Source organism: Heptranchias perlo, chromosome 5 (assembly GCF_035084215.1).
Source record: "Heptranchias perlo isolate sHepPer1 chromosome 5, sHepPer1.hap1, whole genome shotgun sequence".
Lineage (NCBI taxonomy): Eukaryota > Metazoa > Chordata > Chondrichthyes > Hexanchiformes > Hexanchidae > Heptranchias > Heptranchias perlo.
The window spans coordinates 82,253,116-82,269,640 of NC_090329.1; the positions used below are offsets into that span (position 1 = coordinate 82,253,116).

At 41.8% G+C, this 16,525-nt stretch overlaps 1 protein-coding gene across 7 annotated transcripts in view; it reads right to left on the bottom strand.

Moving 5' to 3' along the window:
- The window catches only part of scara3 (scavenger receptor class A, member 3), a 46,544-nt gene extending 30,614 nt beyond the window's left edge, over positions 1–15,930 (bottom strand). For 3 of the 7 annotated variants that reach the window (XM_067984741.1, XM_067984740.1, XM_067984739.1), the window contains exons 1-4: positions 15,727–15,929; positions 15,421–15,530; positions 7,494–7,595; positions 4,610–4,666 (exon numbers count right to left, since the gene is read on the bottom strand). In XM_067984741.1, coding sequence (XP_067840842.1) covers positions 4,610–4,637 — 28 coding nt within the window. In that variant the 5' untranslated portion in view covers positions 4,638–4,666; positions 7,494–7,595; positions 15,421–15,530; positions 15,727–15,929. Of the gene's footprint in view, positions 1–4,609; positions 4,667–7,493; positions 7,596–15,420; positions 15,531–15,726 lie in introns of all 7 variants that reach the window. The other 4 variants (XM_067984738.1, XM_067984735.1, XM_067984737.1 and 1 more) reach the window with 3 other exon arrangements.
- Positions 15,931–16,525: the final 595 nt, after the last annotated feature.

The window sequence follows — 16,525 nt, forward strand, 5'->3', positions numbered from 1 at the left end:
CCTTTGATAAGGTACCGCATAGTAGACTTATGACTGAGCTCAGAGCATGTGGGGTCGAGGACAGGTAGCAGAATGCATAGCAAGCAGCCTACAAAGCAGAAAACAGAGAGTAGGGGTTAAGGGTAGCTACTCAGACTGGCAAAAGGTGGGAAGTGGTGTTCCACAGGGATCAGTGTTGGGGCCACTGTTGTTCACAATTTACATTAATGATTTGGACTCGGGAATTGGAAGTACAATTTCAAAATTTGCGGACAATACCAAATTGGAAGGTGTAGATAATACAAAGGAAGAAAGTGACAAAATACAGGAAGACATTAATAAATTTGCAGAATGGGCGTGTAAACGGCAAATGAATTTCAATATAGATAAGTGAGGTGGTGCATTTTGGTAGGAAGAATAAGGAGGCCACATACTTGGATAATAAGTCTAAATGGGGTAGAGAAACAAAGGGGTCTCGGGGTACAGATACACAAATCACTAAAAGTAGCGACGCAGGTTAATAAGGCCATAAAAAAATCAAACCAAGCACTGGGGTTCATTTTTAGAGGGATAGAATTGAAAAGCAGAGAAGTTCCGTTAAACTTGTACAGACCCTTGGTTTAGACCACATTTGGAGTACTGTGCACAGTTCTGGTCTCCATATTATATAAAGGATATAGAGGCATTGGAGAAGGTGCAAAAAAGATTCATAAGGATCCTACCAGAACTGAGAGGAAATATTTATCAGGAAAGGCTGAACAGGCTGGGTCTCTTTCCTCTAGAAAAGAGAAGGCTGAGGGGTGACCTGATAGAGGTCTTTCAAGATAATGAAAGGGTTTGATAGGGTAGACGTAGAGAAAATGTTTCCACTTGTGGAAGTCTCCAAAAACAAAGGTCATAGATATAAGATAGTAACTAATAAATCCAGTAGGGAATTCTGGAGAAACTTCTTTACCCAATGAGTGGCAAGAATGTGGAGTAGATGAAGCAGATAGCATAGATGCATTTAAGGGGAAGTTAGATAAGCACGTGAGAGAGAAAGGAATAGAAGGATATGCTGATAGGGTTAGATGAAGAAGAGTTGGAGGCTCCTGTGGACAAGTTGGGCTGAATGGCCTGTTTCTGTGCTGCATACTCTATGTAACATGAACTATTTTGAATTTAATAAGTCCATTTAGAATATACTGGTGAAGTTGGATGTTCAGCAAGAAAGGCAATGTTGATTACAAATTGTAGCTTCATACCTATAAATATCTTCACAAGCATTTACATTTGCTAGTATCAGAAATGCTTATCTAACTTTGTCCACTATCTAACTGCACTAGGAAGACCAGGGAAAGAATATAGATGTGTGTTTACATAATGTACCAATTATTGTTCTTGGAAGTATTACAATCTTAGCCTCTTTTACCTCCCTAGCTTTTTTAAAACTTTGCATCTGGTTTTACTTTTTCATTATTGCTTCCATTTTATTTTTTCTTTATATTTGGTCCGTGTTAGATGTGTCAATAACCATAGCATCAGGTGGTTGAACCTTAATTTTTGTATAACATGTTGGTGCTGACTCATCTCCAGTTCTCTCTGGTTATTATTCCTTTATGAAGCTTGTAACATTTGCATTGCTGTACCTCTTTTTCTAAAAGAAAAAAAAGTTGCATTTATACCACACCTTTTATGTCCTGGATGATGCCCCAACATGTGAAGTATCCCCGCAAACAACGTCTACAGCAAATACACACCCAGCCTAAAAGCCCAAGTGCCAATTTACAAAATATTTCTCTTCATGTGCATGCTCCCCACTGGTAGGATTCGAGACACATGAAAAATTAATTTACTCCATAGTGGAGCAACTTTCTGCTGCTGGGAACAGTCTCTGCATAAAGGCATAAGCTTGGGAACTGAGTTGCCCAGTGGCTTAGACATTGGCTTAGGCTCTGGGACTTGGGTTTAAATCCAGCCTAGGCTGTTAGGATGAGATATGGGGCCATAATTTGCTGTTGCAGGGAATCTAACGGTGTCTGCCATTGGTTAGACTTGCCCTTGCATGTTTAGGTTTTTAAATTTTGTGTGTGGCAAGTTGCTGAAAGTGTGAGCTGATAACGTCACAGCGAGGGAAACAGGGCATCTGGGATCTGAGTGAACAGGGCAATTAACTGTGTATCTCCTTAACCAATCAGATTGAAGGAATGTGAAATTAATAGCACAGGGACTGAGAAGGAAATGTAAATTACAGCAGGTGAATTCAATGTTAAATCAGGTAAGAAAAAGGGAAAGAAAGACTGGATTGAGAGAGAGAAGAGAGACAAAGGAAAATTTAAAAAAATCAAATTTTATATTGTTAAGACCTCCAACAACAAGTAAAACTTGAATGAGACTCCATACTTGTAATAGTTAATGTTCAGTGCCAGAGAGGTTGACTGGCAGTAATTAACACTTATTACGTTATTAAAAGGGTACTTAGACAGAAATGGACAAGACTTAACTATCTGTGGCGAGTTTAGTTTGTATCTACCGCGTAAATACAGCAACTTCACACCGTTCAATGCATTTCATTGGTGAGCCAGACAGCGAGGCGCCATTTTCGTGAAGCTAACGGCGGAGCAGTGCAGCTTTGACAGCAACTTTTAGATTTTTGAGTTTAACCGCGCATCTGCCCCTCGTCTTAAGTTGCTGTAGCATTTGGCATAAATAACAGCGAGCACCATTAGCCTCATCGTTATTTTGACAGCAAATTATGGCCCATGGTTAGCCACTTCCTGTCAGTGACTGCACTGGAACAGCCCCAGAAGGAAAGTTGAAATAGTGCATTACACTGGGGCAGGAAATGTGAACTTTTCTTTTTAAAGGCAGTGCATATGTTGTTTATTTCTTATATTTTTCTGTAGATATTGGGAGAGCACTTTAAAAAGGAAATACTCCTCATAAAGTTTCCTTCTGCTACAAGTATCATGTTAAAAATTATTTTTTATCTAAAAAACATACATCCAAAAGATTAGAAAAAACAGCTGGTTTCAATCTTGTTAAAATGAACCCAGGCATCAAAGTATTCCTGAGTATAGTAATTAGGTTTCTGCATAGAGCAGGTTAACTTTGAAGCACTGGTGTTAACTGCCTAATAACAACACAACCTTGCAATGAATGTCGATTTTGTTTTTAATGCAACCACCATATTTTAAATGCTTTCTGTGAGGCAGGGTTGTCTGGAAAATAAATTTTGAAGTTTGGCAGGAACGACTATGGCTTTCACCCATTTCAGGTACTGGGGTTTTGTAGACACTGGTTATCTCAGCCAGTTTACTGTTGTTGTTGGAACTAGGAACGAACTGTACTGTAAGTTATGTCTTCTATGGTCTCATGAGTCAGTAAGAGCTCTTTGAGAACTGTTCAAAAAAACACCACCAGCTTTCATCATAATTTCATTAAATAAGGCCCATGTCTGGATTAACCATTTCCCAGCCAGAAATGGCAGGCATGTCCGTTATTTTCAATGTGAACGGACAGCCAGCTTCTGGGTTATTGTAGATAAGAAATGATGAAGAGGATGTAGGACAAGAAAGTTCTGTTTTTAGGCATTTGAGGCAAATCAAATTGCTTACATGAGATCTGAAGTGTATATAATTATTATTGCAGACTCTGAAGGAAGACAAAACAGATTTCTGAAAAGTGGCATTTACTGATGTATGGACGAGGTAGTATGACAAGATCCAGTGGATAGTTCAGCACCAGAGATATGCTTCAGTGTTCTTTAACGTTTCTCATCTGGTTTTGATTTTAGAGGGTCTGAAATGTAACTGCTGCAAAACTGAACTTGCAGGCTGTGTCATGCAAGCCAAGTTGATGCAAGCCCTAGAATAATAACTGACCAGAAATTATTTTGCGCGGTGGACCCAAAATTCTGAGGAGGGTAGATCGGGACAGGGAGGCCGCAATTTGGGGCAGGACCCGGATCTGCCAGGTTTCCACTCCACATAAGAACTGCCACAAATTGCAGTCAATGTAGGGCAGGAGCTTTTAGGGCATCCCCTGTTAAATCCACAGCGAGCTCTGGGGGCATGTATGGGGGAATGACTGGGCTTCCCTGGGTAGTCCACCACTTTGCTACCTGCTAGATCCAGTGGAACTTATACTGTTGAGAGCAGATGTAGGCCCTAGAAATGTTGTAAAGAAAGATAATTGATCACAGAGGGATCAATTACATTTAAAATCCTGCCCCTTAGCTCCTTGAGGGACAAAAAAAAAATTCTTCACCATATTTCTTCCGCTCTTCCTGGACCTCGGGTTCTCCTGCCAGAGTGGCTGCTCTGACTTCCAACACCTCATCAGGCAGTCGTCTCTGTTGCACCTATACAGGTGTTGGCTGCCCATCTCACGTATGTAAGTGACCCCTGCCCCAAACATGTTTGGGACAGGGGTCAATGGCTGGACAAAGCAGCAAGCAGAAGTCCCGCCCAGCTGTATTCCCAGACTGTTAAAAGGGTGTGCAGAAATTCTGACCCCGGTATTTTAATTCTGTCCTACTACTAAGCAAACTTAAATTATGGTGTTACAATATAATTCTATGAAATAAATAGTAATATGAATATATATATATAAATAAATAAAAATATAAAAAACATCTATTTTTACAAACCACTTTGTTCACATCTGAAGGAATGCATCTCCTCTTCTTCTCCAGTGAAGTCGTCGTCTGAAATACAAACATATCAATATTTAATTCTAACTGAATTTCTTTTGACTGATACCTGATAACTATATCTGAGGCCACCACTAAAACTGTGGCCAGTGTACATATAAATCTCACAGTGCATGATGTCTTTTTTAATAATCATCATATGGGTCACAGACCTGAGCAGAGTGACAAGACTGGGTCTCAGAATGAGAAGTGAGGATTATAGGCCCATTACTAGCAAAATACCTAGCAGGGTCTAAGCCTCAGGCTGTGCCGGTAAGCAAGCACCCCCCACCCCTCCCCCATGCACCGATCTCGCCTCCCAGTAAAACCGCCCCCACATTCACCGTTGTTATGTAAGTAAACACTATAAACATTTTGTGAACAGCAAGATCCCTCAAACTACCGTAAGATGAAGGACCCATTAATCTGTTTTTGTTGGTACTGGTTGAGGGAGGAATGTTTGCCAGGACACCAGGAGAACTTTCTACTCTTCTTCGGATAGTGCTATGGGATCTGTTACATTCACTTGAACCATTGGTATAGGCAAAGGGGCCTTAGTTTAATGTCTCATCCTAAGGATGACTAAAATTATGAATTGACCCAATTATTGAGGACACAAACCCCCCAATTAACAATTCATATTGCATTATTCCATATAGTTATAGAGTACATTTTAATAACACTAAAAAGGTGATTTTGTAAGGCTCTGCAGCTGGTGCAGAGGCTCATAATAGTGATTTGGGTCAGAGAGTCTAAAATATAGTGTCATAGAGCCACCTCTGACCCACAAGGTATCAGATCCTTGCAAAATTACCTCTTAAAAGTCACACTTGGAAAAAGCCTTAAAGCAAATTATCTGTAGAAATCCCTCTTTAACGGGACACAAGTAAAAATTGTCATCTTACAAGCAATCTCCTGCTGACTTTTGCCTTCAATCTTTCTCTTTCCTTCTATCACAATCCTTCTAGTCTTTCTCTACTTTATTGATACTGCTACAGCCGGTGCTACTCTGAATTACCTGACTTGTTCTTTCTAAGCTCTGAATACATCACCTTACTCGTGCTTTCTCTTCCTTGCATCATCACCATGTTGAAATCAAGGCACTGAACAATCTTGAACTCTAACTTATTAGGACTGACTTTCCTCTGGACCCTCTGCTTGGCAGAGTGCAATGACCTTAATACACCTGTATTTTGGGGGTTCAGGTCATTTAAGTGGCCCAGATGCTCCCCTGCACAGATCTGTCCTCTGGCAGGGCCTAGGACCTGAGTGTGAAAGAGGCCTGTCTAGCACTGTTGCTGTAGCAACGGCCAGTGGTCAGGGTCTTTTGCCTGCTGTCCAAAAAGGTTGCCTGCTTGTAGACCTTGGATACCCACTGCAACCATTGCTAATGACAGCTTTGTGCCACCAACATCCAGCAGCAGAGCACAACGACTACAGAACTCATACAAACACCAAAGCTCTCACTGAATAGATAATTGGAACATTTGGATTGATCAGGTGGGGCAGGGGGAAGAATTTCAGAACAACTCCCAAAGTCACCAGAATAAGCATGATATTCTGCATAAGTGTGCTCTCAACATGGGAGATGATGAAGATCAACCACAAGTCACTATAGACCTGCAAACTGGGTAAGGATGAAGAACCAGCTGAAGAAACACTGTGCAGCAGGCTCTCCCAGCTGAAGTCTTCCATTAAATCCCACAGATTGTCATTAAAACAAGGCATGATTACAAGAGTGCCTATATCCTTTGGATAACCTTGCTTTTCCTTCACTATTCTTGCTACATGATTTCTTTTCGTAGCTATTGACATGTTTCAGCTGTGCACAGTAAAATAATTACTCAGTACCACATATAGTTGAAGTACACTGGTTTTATTTGTACGATAGTGTGTGCAATGATTGTAATCTAGATGATGTGCCCCTGATGCCTGGTAAATGAATGTGGCATGATACATCTAGCCTACCATTCCTCAGTGATTCCCTAATGGAGCATATAGATGTGCTGGCAAGCTGCAAGATATCCAAGCATGCTTCTTGGAATTTCTATTACATGAAACCACCATGTACTGTGGGGTCAGAGATCTTGCATTTGAGTCAGCTACATCTAGTCCTGTTCCAGCTGCATTTTGCAAGCTTTCTGGCGCATCTACTGTTATTTGTGCAGAGCTACTTAATGGCCCAAATTTGTCTATGTCCATTACAGCCAATTGTCTGCTCATTGCCTACTGCATGCATGCCCCTGCTTATATGACTATTGATTTGTCTGGGCATACAATAGTGAATATCTATGAGATCTGTAAAGGGCCACTTTTCCATTCTTGTGCTCTCCACAGGGAGCACATTTTGGGTGACCAGTCCATAATTTTCCAGCCGTTAAAATTGATGGATGGAAAATCATAGGCAGTGTAGTGCAATAAGATCCCTGCAAGTGCCACTCCACACTGGGGGCATGGAATTGGCTCTGAAATCTCTAGCGAAAGTTGTCCATAATCATTCTTTGAGCGAGTTGAAACTGACAAAAACTGCTTGCTGGAGTTTGGATCCCAAGGCCTCTAGCACCAATCATCGCATTCATGAGAGATGCACCACTATTATTATGGATTGTGTCACTGCAGATGTCACTGGTGTTGCCATGACAACTCTCTTTGTAAGCAACAGAACCCTGCTTGACCTGAGTCCCCAAGTGCTGCAGCATGGCCAGTAACCATGTGGGAACGTGACTCAGGAGGTGCCTGGCCTTGTGTCATCAGCAACACTTGTTCTTCATCAGCCTTGCACTGTGACACACCTGAACTCCCTCTACAAACTCACTAACTAAACCCTCTAGGGTGCACGTACCTGTACTGATGCTTGGATTATGTGATGCCTGTGCTGCAGGATACTGTGATTTATGGCTTTATTGGTAGGTACCAGTTGCTAACTCTTTCTGTTTCTCCCTTTCTGTGAAAAGAGGGCAAATTTTCACATATGTAACTTCAATTAACCAGAATCCAGCAACACTATCATTGCCTGCTTCCTTCTGTGGTATTACTCATGTGTGTGCCTGCATGTATGTCATTCAGTAGGACATTATAGAATGTGAACATTATGATAATCATTAGCTTGGCTGCATTCTCTCCTTGCCTATGATTTCTAATATGACATCCTTAAAGAGCTTGTACTGGTGTGCATCCATTCGCAGTGAGTGAAGTCTCTCTTGCCCTGCTGGTAGAAGAAGTATTTACAGATTGTAAGAATATAATGCATTGAGAAGGCGAAGGAATACACTCTGTCAGGCATACTGGGGGGGGGGGGGGAATGAAAATCTGCAAGACCAACATCCGGTATCAGTGCCAGGATGCACCCACCTTCTAGAGTCAGGGGGGAATTCACTTATTTAAAAATAGCTGGCATGTGCCGCGCCACTACAGGCACATATTGGATTCCCGCCACTGCAGAGGGACGGGGAAGAGTGATAGCAGCAAAATCAGCAGCTCCAGCCAAACATAAGGATTCCAATGCGCCTATTGCAAGGGGACCATCAGGCCAGCAGCAGAGCCTAGACCCCCAAATGGGCCACAGGTCCGCTGGCTGGAAGGTGGGTTTGCTTCCTCTCCCTCTCTCTGTGTACTGATGGCTGGCTGATCCTATGCCGGGGCTGATGACATTTTTGGCACATGACTTAGGAGAGCGTAAAATAATTATAAAAAATAACTAAAGCATTCTGTAGCAAGCAATACTACGCTCAGCGTCCCCCAGCTATGTCAGCATGAAAAAATGGCAGCAATGTGTACTCAGCTGACTGTTTTCTAACCCATTTCCTTAGTTTCATAATGTATGGGGATGCAGCATCTGTCCTTGAAAATGTTTAGAGGCCAGGGACACAGCAATTAGAAGATTTATAATCATTTCTTTCCATTTTTAAATAAATTAAAACCTACCTGCAGTTACTGAAGAGGCCATGGGTAGGACCTTTACACTTGTATATTGTTTATTAATTACATCAAAGAACCTATTTAAACCAAATTATGTGCAGCTCCTCAGGGACAGAGCTTGAAATTACCTAAAAATTATCCATTAGACCACAATTTATATTTTTCTTAATAATTGAGAATTCTCAGAACACTGAAGCTCGATTTTGAGAGTCTGGCAAAAAAGGGGTTGACTTGGCAAATTTTCCAACGGGAGTCACCACCCCCCCCATGTGGCCTATCAAGCACGGCACACACTTTAGTTTCAAACTCCTGCAACTTCTGGGAGGTGTTATATCAAACACTGCACGTACACCTTCTTTGTACCAAAGCTAGACGGCACACTTTTCTAGCATGTGGCAGCTGAGAAATTGGAACCAGATGCTCAGGCTGTTAGGGGGTTTCTCAGTGTCGTCAGCATCATGGATGCGGAGGTTGGTCCTGGTCTAAGAGCCATCCGCTCTTCTTCATCGTCGCTGGGTCAAAATCCTGGAACTCCCTACCAAACAGCACTGTGGAAGAACCTTCACCACAAGGCTGCAGCGGTTCAAGAAGGCGGCTCACCACCACCTTTTCAAGGGCAATTAGGGATGGGCAATAAATGCTGGCCTTGCCAACGACGCCCACATCCCATGAACGAATAAAAAAAAATCCGTTTTCAGAAACTTAAGTCATTTCTCCAAGAGTTCCGCCGGTCTTCTACCAAAGTTATTGCAGGAAACTGGGAGTACTCCCATGGAATTTCAGGACTACTGCATAAACGACACCCTGCAGCAAATTGTATAGCTCTTGTAGGAAAGAAATGGTTTCCTCCGAGAAGTCCAGGCACATTTGGAGGGTCTATAAACGCAGACTGTGGGTAGAGTGTGTGCAGAACAAACACATCAAATGTTGTTGCAACCTCATTTGCTGGCCCATCATCAACTCCTCTTCTTGATGTGAATCATGCAGTACGATCCGAACTCTAAAAGGAATGTCCATCCTCCCCACTTTGTACAATGCAATTTAACTGCCAGCAGCAACCAAGAATAATGAAGGAAACTTTTGGGAGGGAATAAAAAAGAAAAAATGGTGGACTACTCATCAAGACCAAGTATGAGTGGGTCAAAATGCAGCAAACTTTTATAGAATTTGCAGAAAAAAAACAAAATCTACCTTTAAGAAACCTACTTGAACAGGCCAGATTACAGGATCACTGATACGTCCATTTTATATGGACGAGGTTGGACTCTTGCACAAAGTTGTAAGAATTGGTGTGAAACATACTTTTAATAATGGCCAAAGTGAGGTACTTGTGCATGTACTGCAGCCTCATTGTGGCCCCAGAAATTAAAGGGGTGATTTTAACCCTACCCGCTTGGCAAAAACTAACCAGGTGACTTACCCACCCACATCCCACTTCGATCCAGTTCTCTAGAATTTTAACCTGCACTTTTCAGCAGGCGGCAAAACCACCCACCTGAAGTTATAGGGGTCCTTCTTTAAATATGCAGTTCTGGGTCTGATGACATCATCAGGCCCTGGCTGCAATTTTAACTGTTGCCCCGAGCAGGAAAGTCACTGTGGCTTTCACGTCAGGTCAAGATAACAGGAAGAAAATCCAGAACCAAAAGAAGCACAAACTGCTAAGTTATTATAAAACCTTTTAAAAAAATTGTCATTGTGGGACCAGGAGGGGAGAAAGTGCTCCTCCAGGCTGCACAAGAAAGGTTTAGGCCTCCCCTGCTCCGGGATACTCCACCCCCCTTCTCAAATGAGACCCTCCCCATGATTTACCCAAGTGCTGGTTAGCATTCCTTTGCTCCCGTGCACTGGCCGCCTGTTTTGGGCAGGCAGCTGACTGGGGGTCATGCAGATGAGGCCCTGGAGTTAAAATGCTCTAAGGGCTCATGCTGCTAGGGTTGGGGGTGGGGGTTTGGTGCTCGCCACACACCCTGCCTGCTCGATTCCCGCTCTGGGTTCAAATTGGGGCTTAGGTGTTGCAAAATGTGGTGCATGGAGAATGGGACTACAATAATGCACCCACCAGCAAAACTCTGGACCACTGGCAGAACCTTCCAAAATTGGTCCTCAAAGGGAGATTGGTTTAATGAATGAGCTGCTGAATTCAGCAGAAAGTTCTTATTCAAGCTTTTTATAAACCGCCTTCAAAACGCACTTATGTGTAAAAGGTAAACAAGTTTTTAGTTCCAGTGATATTGATGGACTAGTGGCTTTTGTTGTAGGCCAGTGATCTTTGGCGCCAACATTCTGCCATCCATTAGTCCTCAGCCTTTAATATCCAGCCCTAGGGAAAGTTCCTTAAAGTCAGCATGGCTTTATGAAGGGGAAGTCATGCTTGAGTTCTTCGAGGATATAACGTATAGGGTGGATAAAGGGGAACCAGTGGACATAGTGTATTTAGACTTCCAGAAGGCATTCGACAAGGTGCCACATAAAAGATTATTACTTAAGATAAAAAATCACGGGATTGGGGGTAATATTCTGGCATGGGTGGAGGATTGGTTATCGAACAGGAAGCAGAGAGTTGGGATAAATGGTTCATTTTCGGACTGGCAACCAGTAACCAGTGGTGTTCCACAGGGGTCGGTGCTGGGTCCCCAACTCTTTACAATCTATATTAACGATTTGGAGGAGGGGACCGAGTGCAACATATCAAAATTTGCAGATGATACAAAGATGGGAGGGAAAGTAGAGAGTGAGGAGGACATAAAAAACCTGCAAGGGGATATAGACAGGCTGGGTGAGTGGGCGGAGATTTGGCAGATGCAATATAATATTGGAAAATGTGAGGTTATGCACTTTGGCAGGAAAAATCAGAGAGCAAGTTATTTTCTTAATGACGAGAGACTGGAAAGTACTGCAGTACAAAGGGATCTGGGGGTCCTAGTGCAAGAAAATCAAAAAGTTGGTATGCAGGTGCAGCAGGTGATCAAGAAAGCCAACGGAATGTTGGCTTTTATTGCTAGGGGGATAGAATATAAAAACAGGGAGGTATTGCTGCAGTTATATAAGGTATTGGTGAGACCGCACCTGGAATACTGCATACAGTTTTGGTCTCCATACTTAAGAAAAGACATACTTGCTCTCGAGGCAGTACAAAGAAGGTTCACTCGGTTAATCCTGGGGATGAGGGGGCGGACATATGAGGAGAGGTTGAGTAGATTGGGACTCTACTCATTGGAGTTCAGAAGAATGAGAGGCGATCTTATTGAAACATATAAGATTGTGAAGGGTTTTGATCGGGTGGATGCAGTAAGGATGTTCCCAAAGATGGGTGAAACTAGAACTAGGGGGCATAATCTTAGAATAAGGGGCTGCTCTTTCAAAACTGAGATGAGGAGAAACTTCTTCACTCAGAGGGTGGTAGGTCTGTGGAATTTGCTGCCCCAGGAAGCTGTGGAAGCTACATCATTAGATAAATTTAAAACAGAAATAGACAGTTTCCTAGAAGTAAAGGGAATTAGGGGTTATGGGGAGCGGGCAGGAAATTGGACATGAAGCTGAGTTCGGATCGGTCAATGCCCTGTGGGTGGCGGAGAGGGCCCAGGGGCTATGTGGCCGGGTCCTGCTCCGACTTCTTGTGTTCTTTAGATTTGTGGTTGGGATCAGATCAGCCATGATCTTATTGAATGGCGGAGCAGGCTCGAGGGGCCGATTGGCCTACTCCTGCTCCAATTTCTTATGTTCTTATGTTCTTATGTTCTTATTATTGCACACTACAGAATTAATTTCAGTTATGATGCAGCAGTGTTATCTGTTCAAAAATAGCAAAGCTGCACTTTTTTCCCTGAAATCTTCACAACTATAGAAGAAGTGTACATATTTCTAATGCTAAACATTTAAGAATGTCATTTTACAAAATTGCACTGTCTGCAGGGAGCCACACCCAACAAGAGTGCATAGCAGGAATTAGGACACATGGTCCTCACAATTTTCTGTCTATTTATTTAGGTGCCAACCTTGGCTCAGTGGTAGCACTCTTACCTTCAAGTCAGAAGGATGTGGGTTCAGGTGAGCATATAATCCAGGCGAACACTCCAGTGCAGCATTGTTGGAGGTGCTGTATTCCGGGTGAGATGTTAAACCTGCCCTCTCAGGTAAAGATCCCATGGCACTATTAGAAGAGCAGGAGAATTCTCCCCAGTGTCCTGGCCAATATTTATCCCTCAACCAACATCACTAAAACAGATTATCTGGTCATTATTTTATTGCTATTTGTGGGACTTTGCTGTGCGCAGTTTGGCTGCTGCGTTTCCTACAGTGACTACACTTCAAAAGTACTTCATTGACTTTGAAGTGTGTTGGGATGTCATGAGGTCATGAAAGGTGCTATATAAATGTAATTTCTTTATTTCACAAGGAGTGCAACTTCATACAATCGTCTCTCACATGTTTTTGTAGAATGGAGTCCTAGATTTTTCCCCCTTCCTGTGAGGAAGTGCTTGTATCTTACAATCTTACGAGAATGTTGCCAGGGCTTGAAAATTGCAGCTATGAGGAGAGATTGGATAGACTGGGGTTGTTTTCCTTGGAGCAGAGGAGGCTGAGGGGAGACTTGATTGAGGTGTACAAAATTATGAGGGGCCTAGAAAGAGTAGACAGGAAGTACCTGATTCCCCTAGCGGAGAGTTCAAGAACTAGAGAACATAGATTTAAGCTGATTGGCGGAAGGATTAGAGGGGACATGAGGAAAAACTTTTTTACCCAGAGGCTGGTGGGTGTATGGAATTTGCTGCCCGAATTGGTGGTAGAGGCAGGGACCCTCAACTCTTTTAAAAAGTACCTGGACCTGCACCTAAAGTGCTGTAAGCTGCAGGGCTACGGACCAGGTGCTAGAAAGTGGGATTCGAATGGGCACCTGGTTGTTCTTCGAGCCAGCACGGACACAATGGGCCGAATGGCCCCCTTCTGTGCTGTATCTTTTCTATGGTTCTATGGAGATTTGATAGAGGTGTTCAAAATCATGAAGGGTCTAGACAGAGTGGATAGAGAGAAACTGTTCCAATTGGCAGAAGGGTCAAGAACCAGAGGGCATAGATTTAAGGTGATTGGCGAAAGAACAAAAGATGGTATGAGAAAAAACTTTTTTACACAGCGAGTGGTTAGGATCTGGAATGCACTGCCCGAGGGAGTGGTGGAGGCAGATTCAATCATGGCCTTCAAAAGGGAACTGGATAAGTGCTTGAAACTAAAACATTTGCAGGGCTACGGAGATAGGGCGGGGCAATGGGACTAGCTGGATTACTCATGCATAGAGCCGACGCGGATTCGATGGGCTGAATGGCCTCCTTCCATTCTGTAACCTTCTATGATTCTATAAAGGCACGGGTTCCCTGCCATCAGTACATACTCAGAAAATTTACGTCTCAGATTTCTCTCATTTTCATATTATTTATATAAAATGATCAGTCTATAACATTTCCAGCATTTACAGATGCCGCACTTCCTTTAAAATAATGCACTGGTTGGTTAAACATAGCACAAAAAGTTTAATTAAGATATCAGTAGAATGATTCCCATTGCACATGAAATTAATCAATGCCAGGATAGAAACAGCTTTAATCCAAAATCTGGATTACATTTCCAACTCCAAGAAAAATCTGCTCTGAACCAGATGGTGGTGGCACTGTTAACAGTTGTTTAAATTTATTGTTAAATGAAACTCTCCACTCCAAATTTTTTCCTCCTTTCCCCATTTCCCTACTTTCCTTTACTGAAGGCAGTAGCTCATGTTAAAATAATAGGGATAAATTTCCACTCTCAAGCTCTCAGCTGGAAGCTGGGCTTGCAGGAGTGCAGCTTTGAGATTTAGAGCTAGAATGTTGCTTCCTTATCTTCATCTGATGCTCCCTTTGGGAGTGACTTCCCCGCTGGTAGCAGAATTACTCCAATGGTTCCATGGGTACTGCCAGCTTTATGTTGTTTATCAGCTCAGCATATATGAACCTAGACAGTGAGTGTTGGTAAAGGTTATTTGACCAAGGGAGCATCACAATCAAGCTCGCTCCTGTCCTCACTCAAATTCACAAACATGCTGTTTCTAGCAGGGATCTTGTAATTGTAGGAGTTCCTGATTTTAACCATGCCAATGCAAGCAACAGCAGAAACTCTGGTTGCTCTCCCCCATCCTGTTGTAGTCCAAAGATTCTACAACCAATTGTAGTTCCTCCCACCTCAGCTATGATCAACTATCTGACACCGCACCTGGAATTAGTACCTTGGACCTGGTCAGTTTACTCAGAATCCACAATGCAAGGAGTGGATTTTTTTTTGTTAAAATTACATATTTAATTGACCAATACAACAATCCTTGAGGAGAATGTTCCCTCCTCAACTCTTCCAATGCTATTCACAAATATCTGTACAAAATGTTTTAACAAATTCAAACTGATTTTTCACAAAAACTATTGCTTTACAAAGAATTTGTTTCACAATATCCATGTGCTAAATTAGGAATTGTTCCTGAAAATAATGTTATGAAATCCAATAGCTACAATGATGACAAAATTTGTAACAATCCAGATTAATCCAATAATGGTTTCCTCAAGACCCCAAGTGGAATTTTAAAACTGCCGCACTTTACTTCCTCTAGGAACGTACAGACATAGACACAGACACTCACACACATACATAATATATATATATATACACAACTTATAATACAAGAAATATATATACATATAGATTTTATGATAAACTGCCCACATTAAACAATCTGATTAGAAGAGTTTTAGAAATGGAAAAATGTGCAACAAAAAAGCTGAGTGAATAAACTTGCTAGCAAAATGAAATGGCGATTGAAAAGCACTAACCTTTCATGTTCTGCAATTATATTCTTTCTGCAGTAAACGCCTGTTGCATCTCACCGTCAAGTAACAACTTTCTTGGAAAAGTTAACCAGACAAGAATTTCCTGTAATACACTAAAGGTTTAGGATAACGTTGCAATGAACGCATGCACACATAGATACATGCATACAATTTGTTGCAACAAAAAACTGAACTAACAGTCTGTAACTGCAGATTTAAACATGTATCGTTTTATTTATATATTTTTGAAAAAAAGATTAAGGTCATTTTTGAGTGATTTTTTTAAAAAAGCACGTCATGATTACATACCTACTTGTTTTCAGCTAAGTTTCCTTCATGAAAACATGTCTGAGAAACGCAGACTGCAACTAAAAACTTCTACTAATCCTTCTTGTTCTGGAGCCTGAATAAACTTCCTCACTGAAAAAACAAAGCTGAAGCTTGCACAGGCGACATGTTTCACGTTTGGAGAGCCGTGACCTCGGCTCATTTTACCCAAACATTTTCAGAGACGATTGCACCAGTGACCATGTTGTGAGCTCGTAGGGTAACCGCAATTGGGCGATGCTAATTGTTAACAAATGTCTTTGAATTGGGAGGGAAAAAAAAATCACATTACATTGACAAATGTACAGATCAGAATTATTAAAGTATGAAAAGGTTAGCTAAACGTTCATTTAAACTTAAGTGCCGTATTGGAAAAAAATGTGTAACAATCAAAGTATAACAAAAAGTGAGTACCACAGCCGACAGGAACACGTGTGTGTACAGAATCGATCCCTGTTAAACCACCTTTTTAAAAGACCTTAAAATGATTGGTTTCCGCAATGCATTAAACAATATTGAATATAATATTTTTGAACATCTCCAACTTGTGCAAATGAATCAAAAATTGTAATTGTCAAGATATGCATTTCTAAAAATAATTTAATCTCAGAAAAGTTATTTTGTGGTGCTTACGAGTCATATAAGCACGTCAAGGTATGCGAGGGAATAAATCCTGCATTATTTATTTAAAAATTCCCAGTAAACACGTCGAGCTGATCGGTCTACCAGTCTGTAGCCTGTGTCGTATTGCCCACTGGTGGATCCATGCAGGATTTGCACG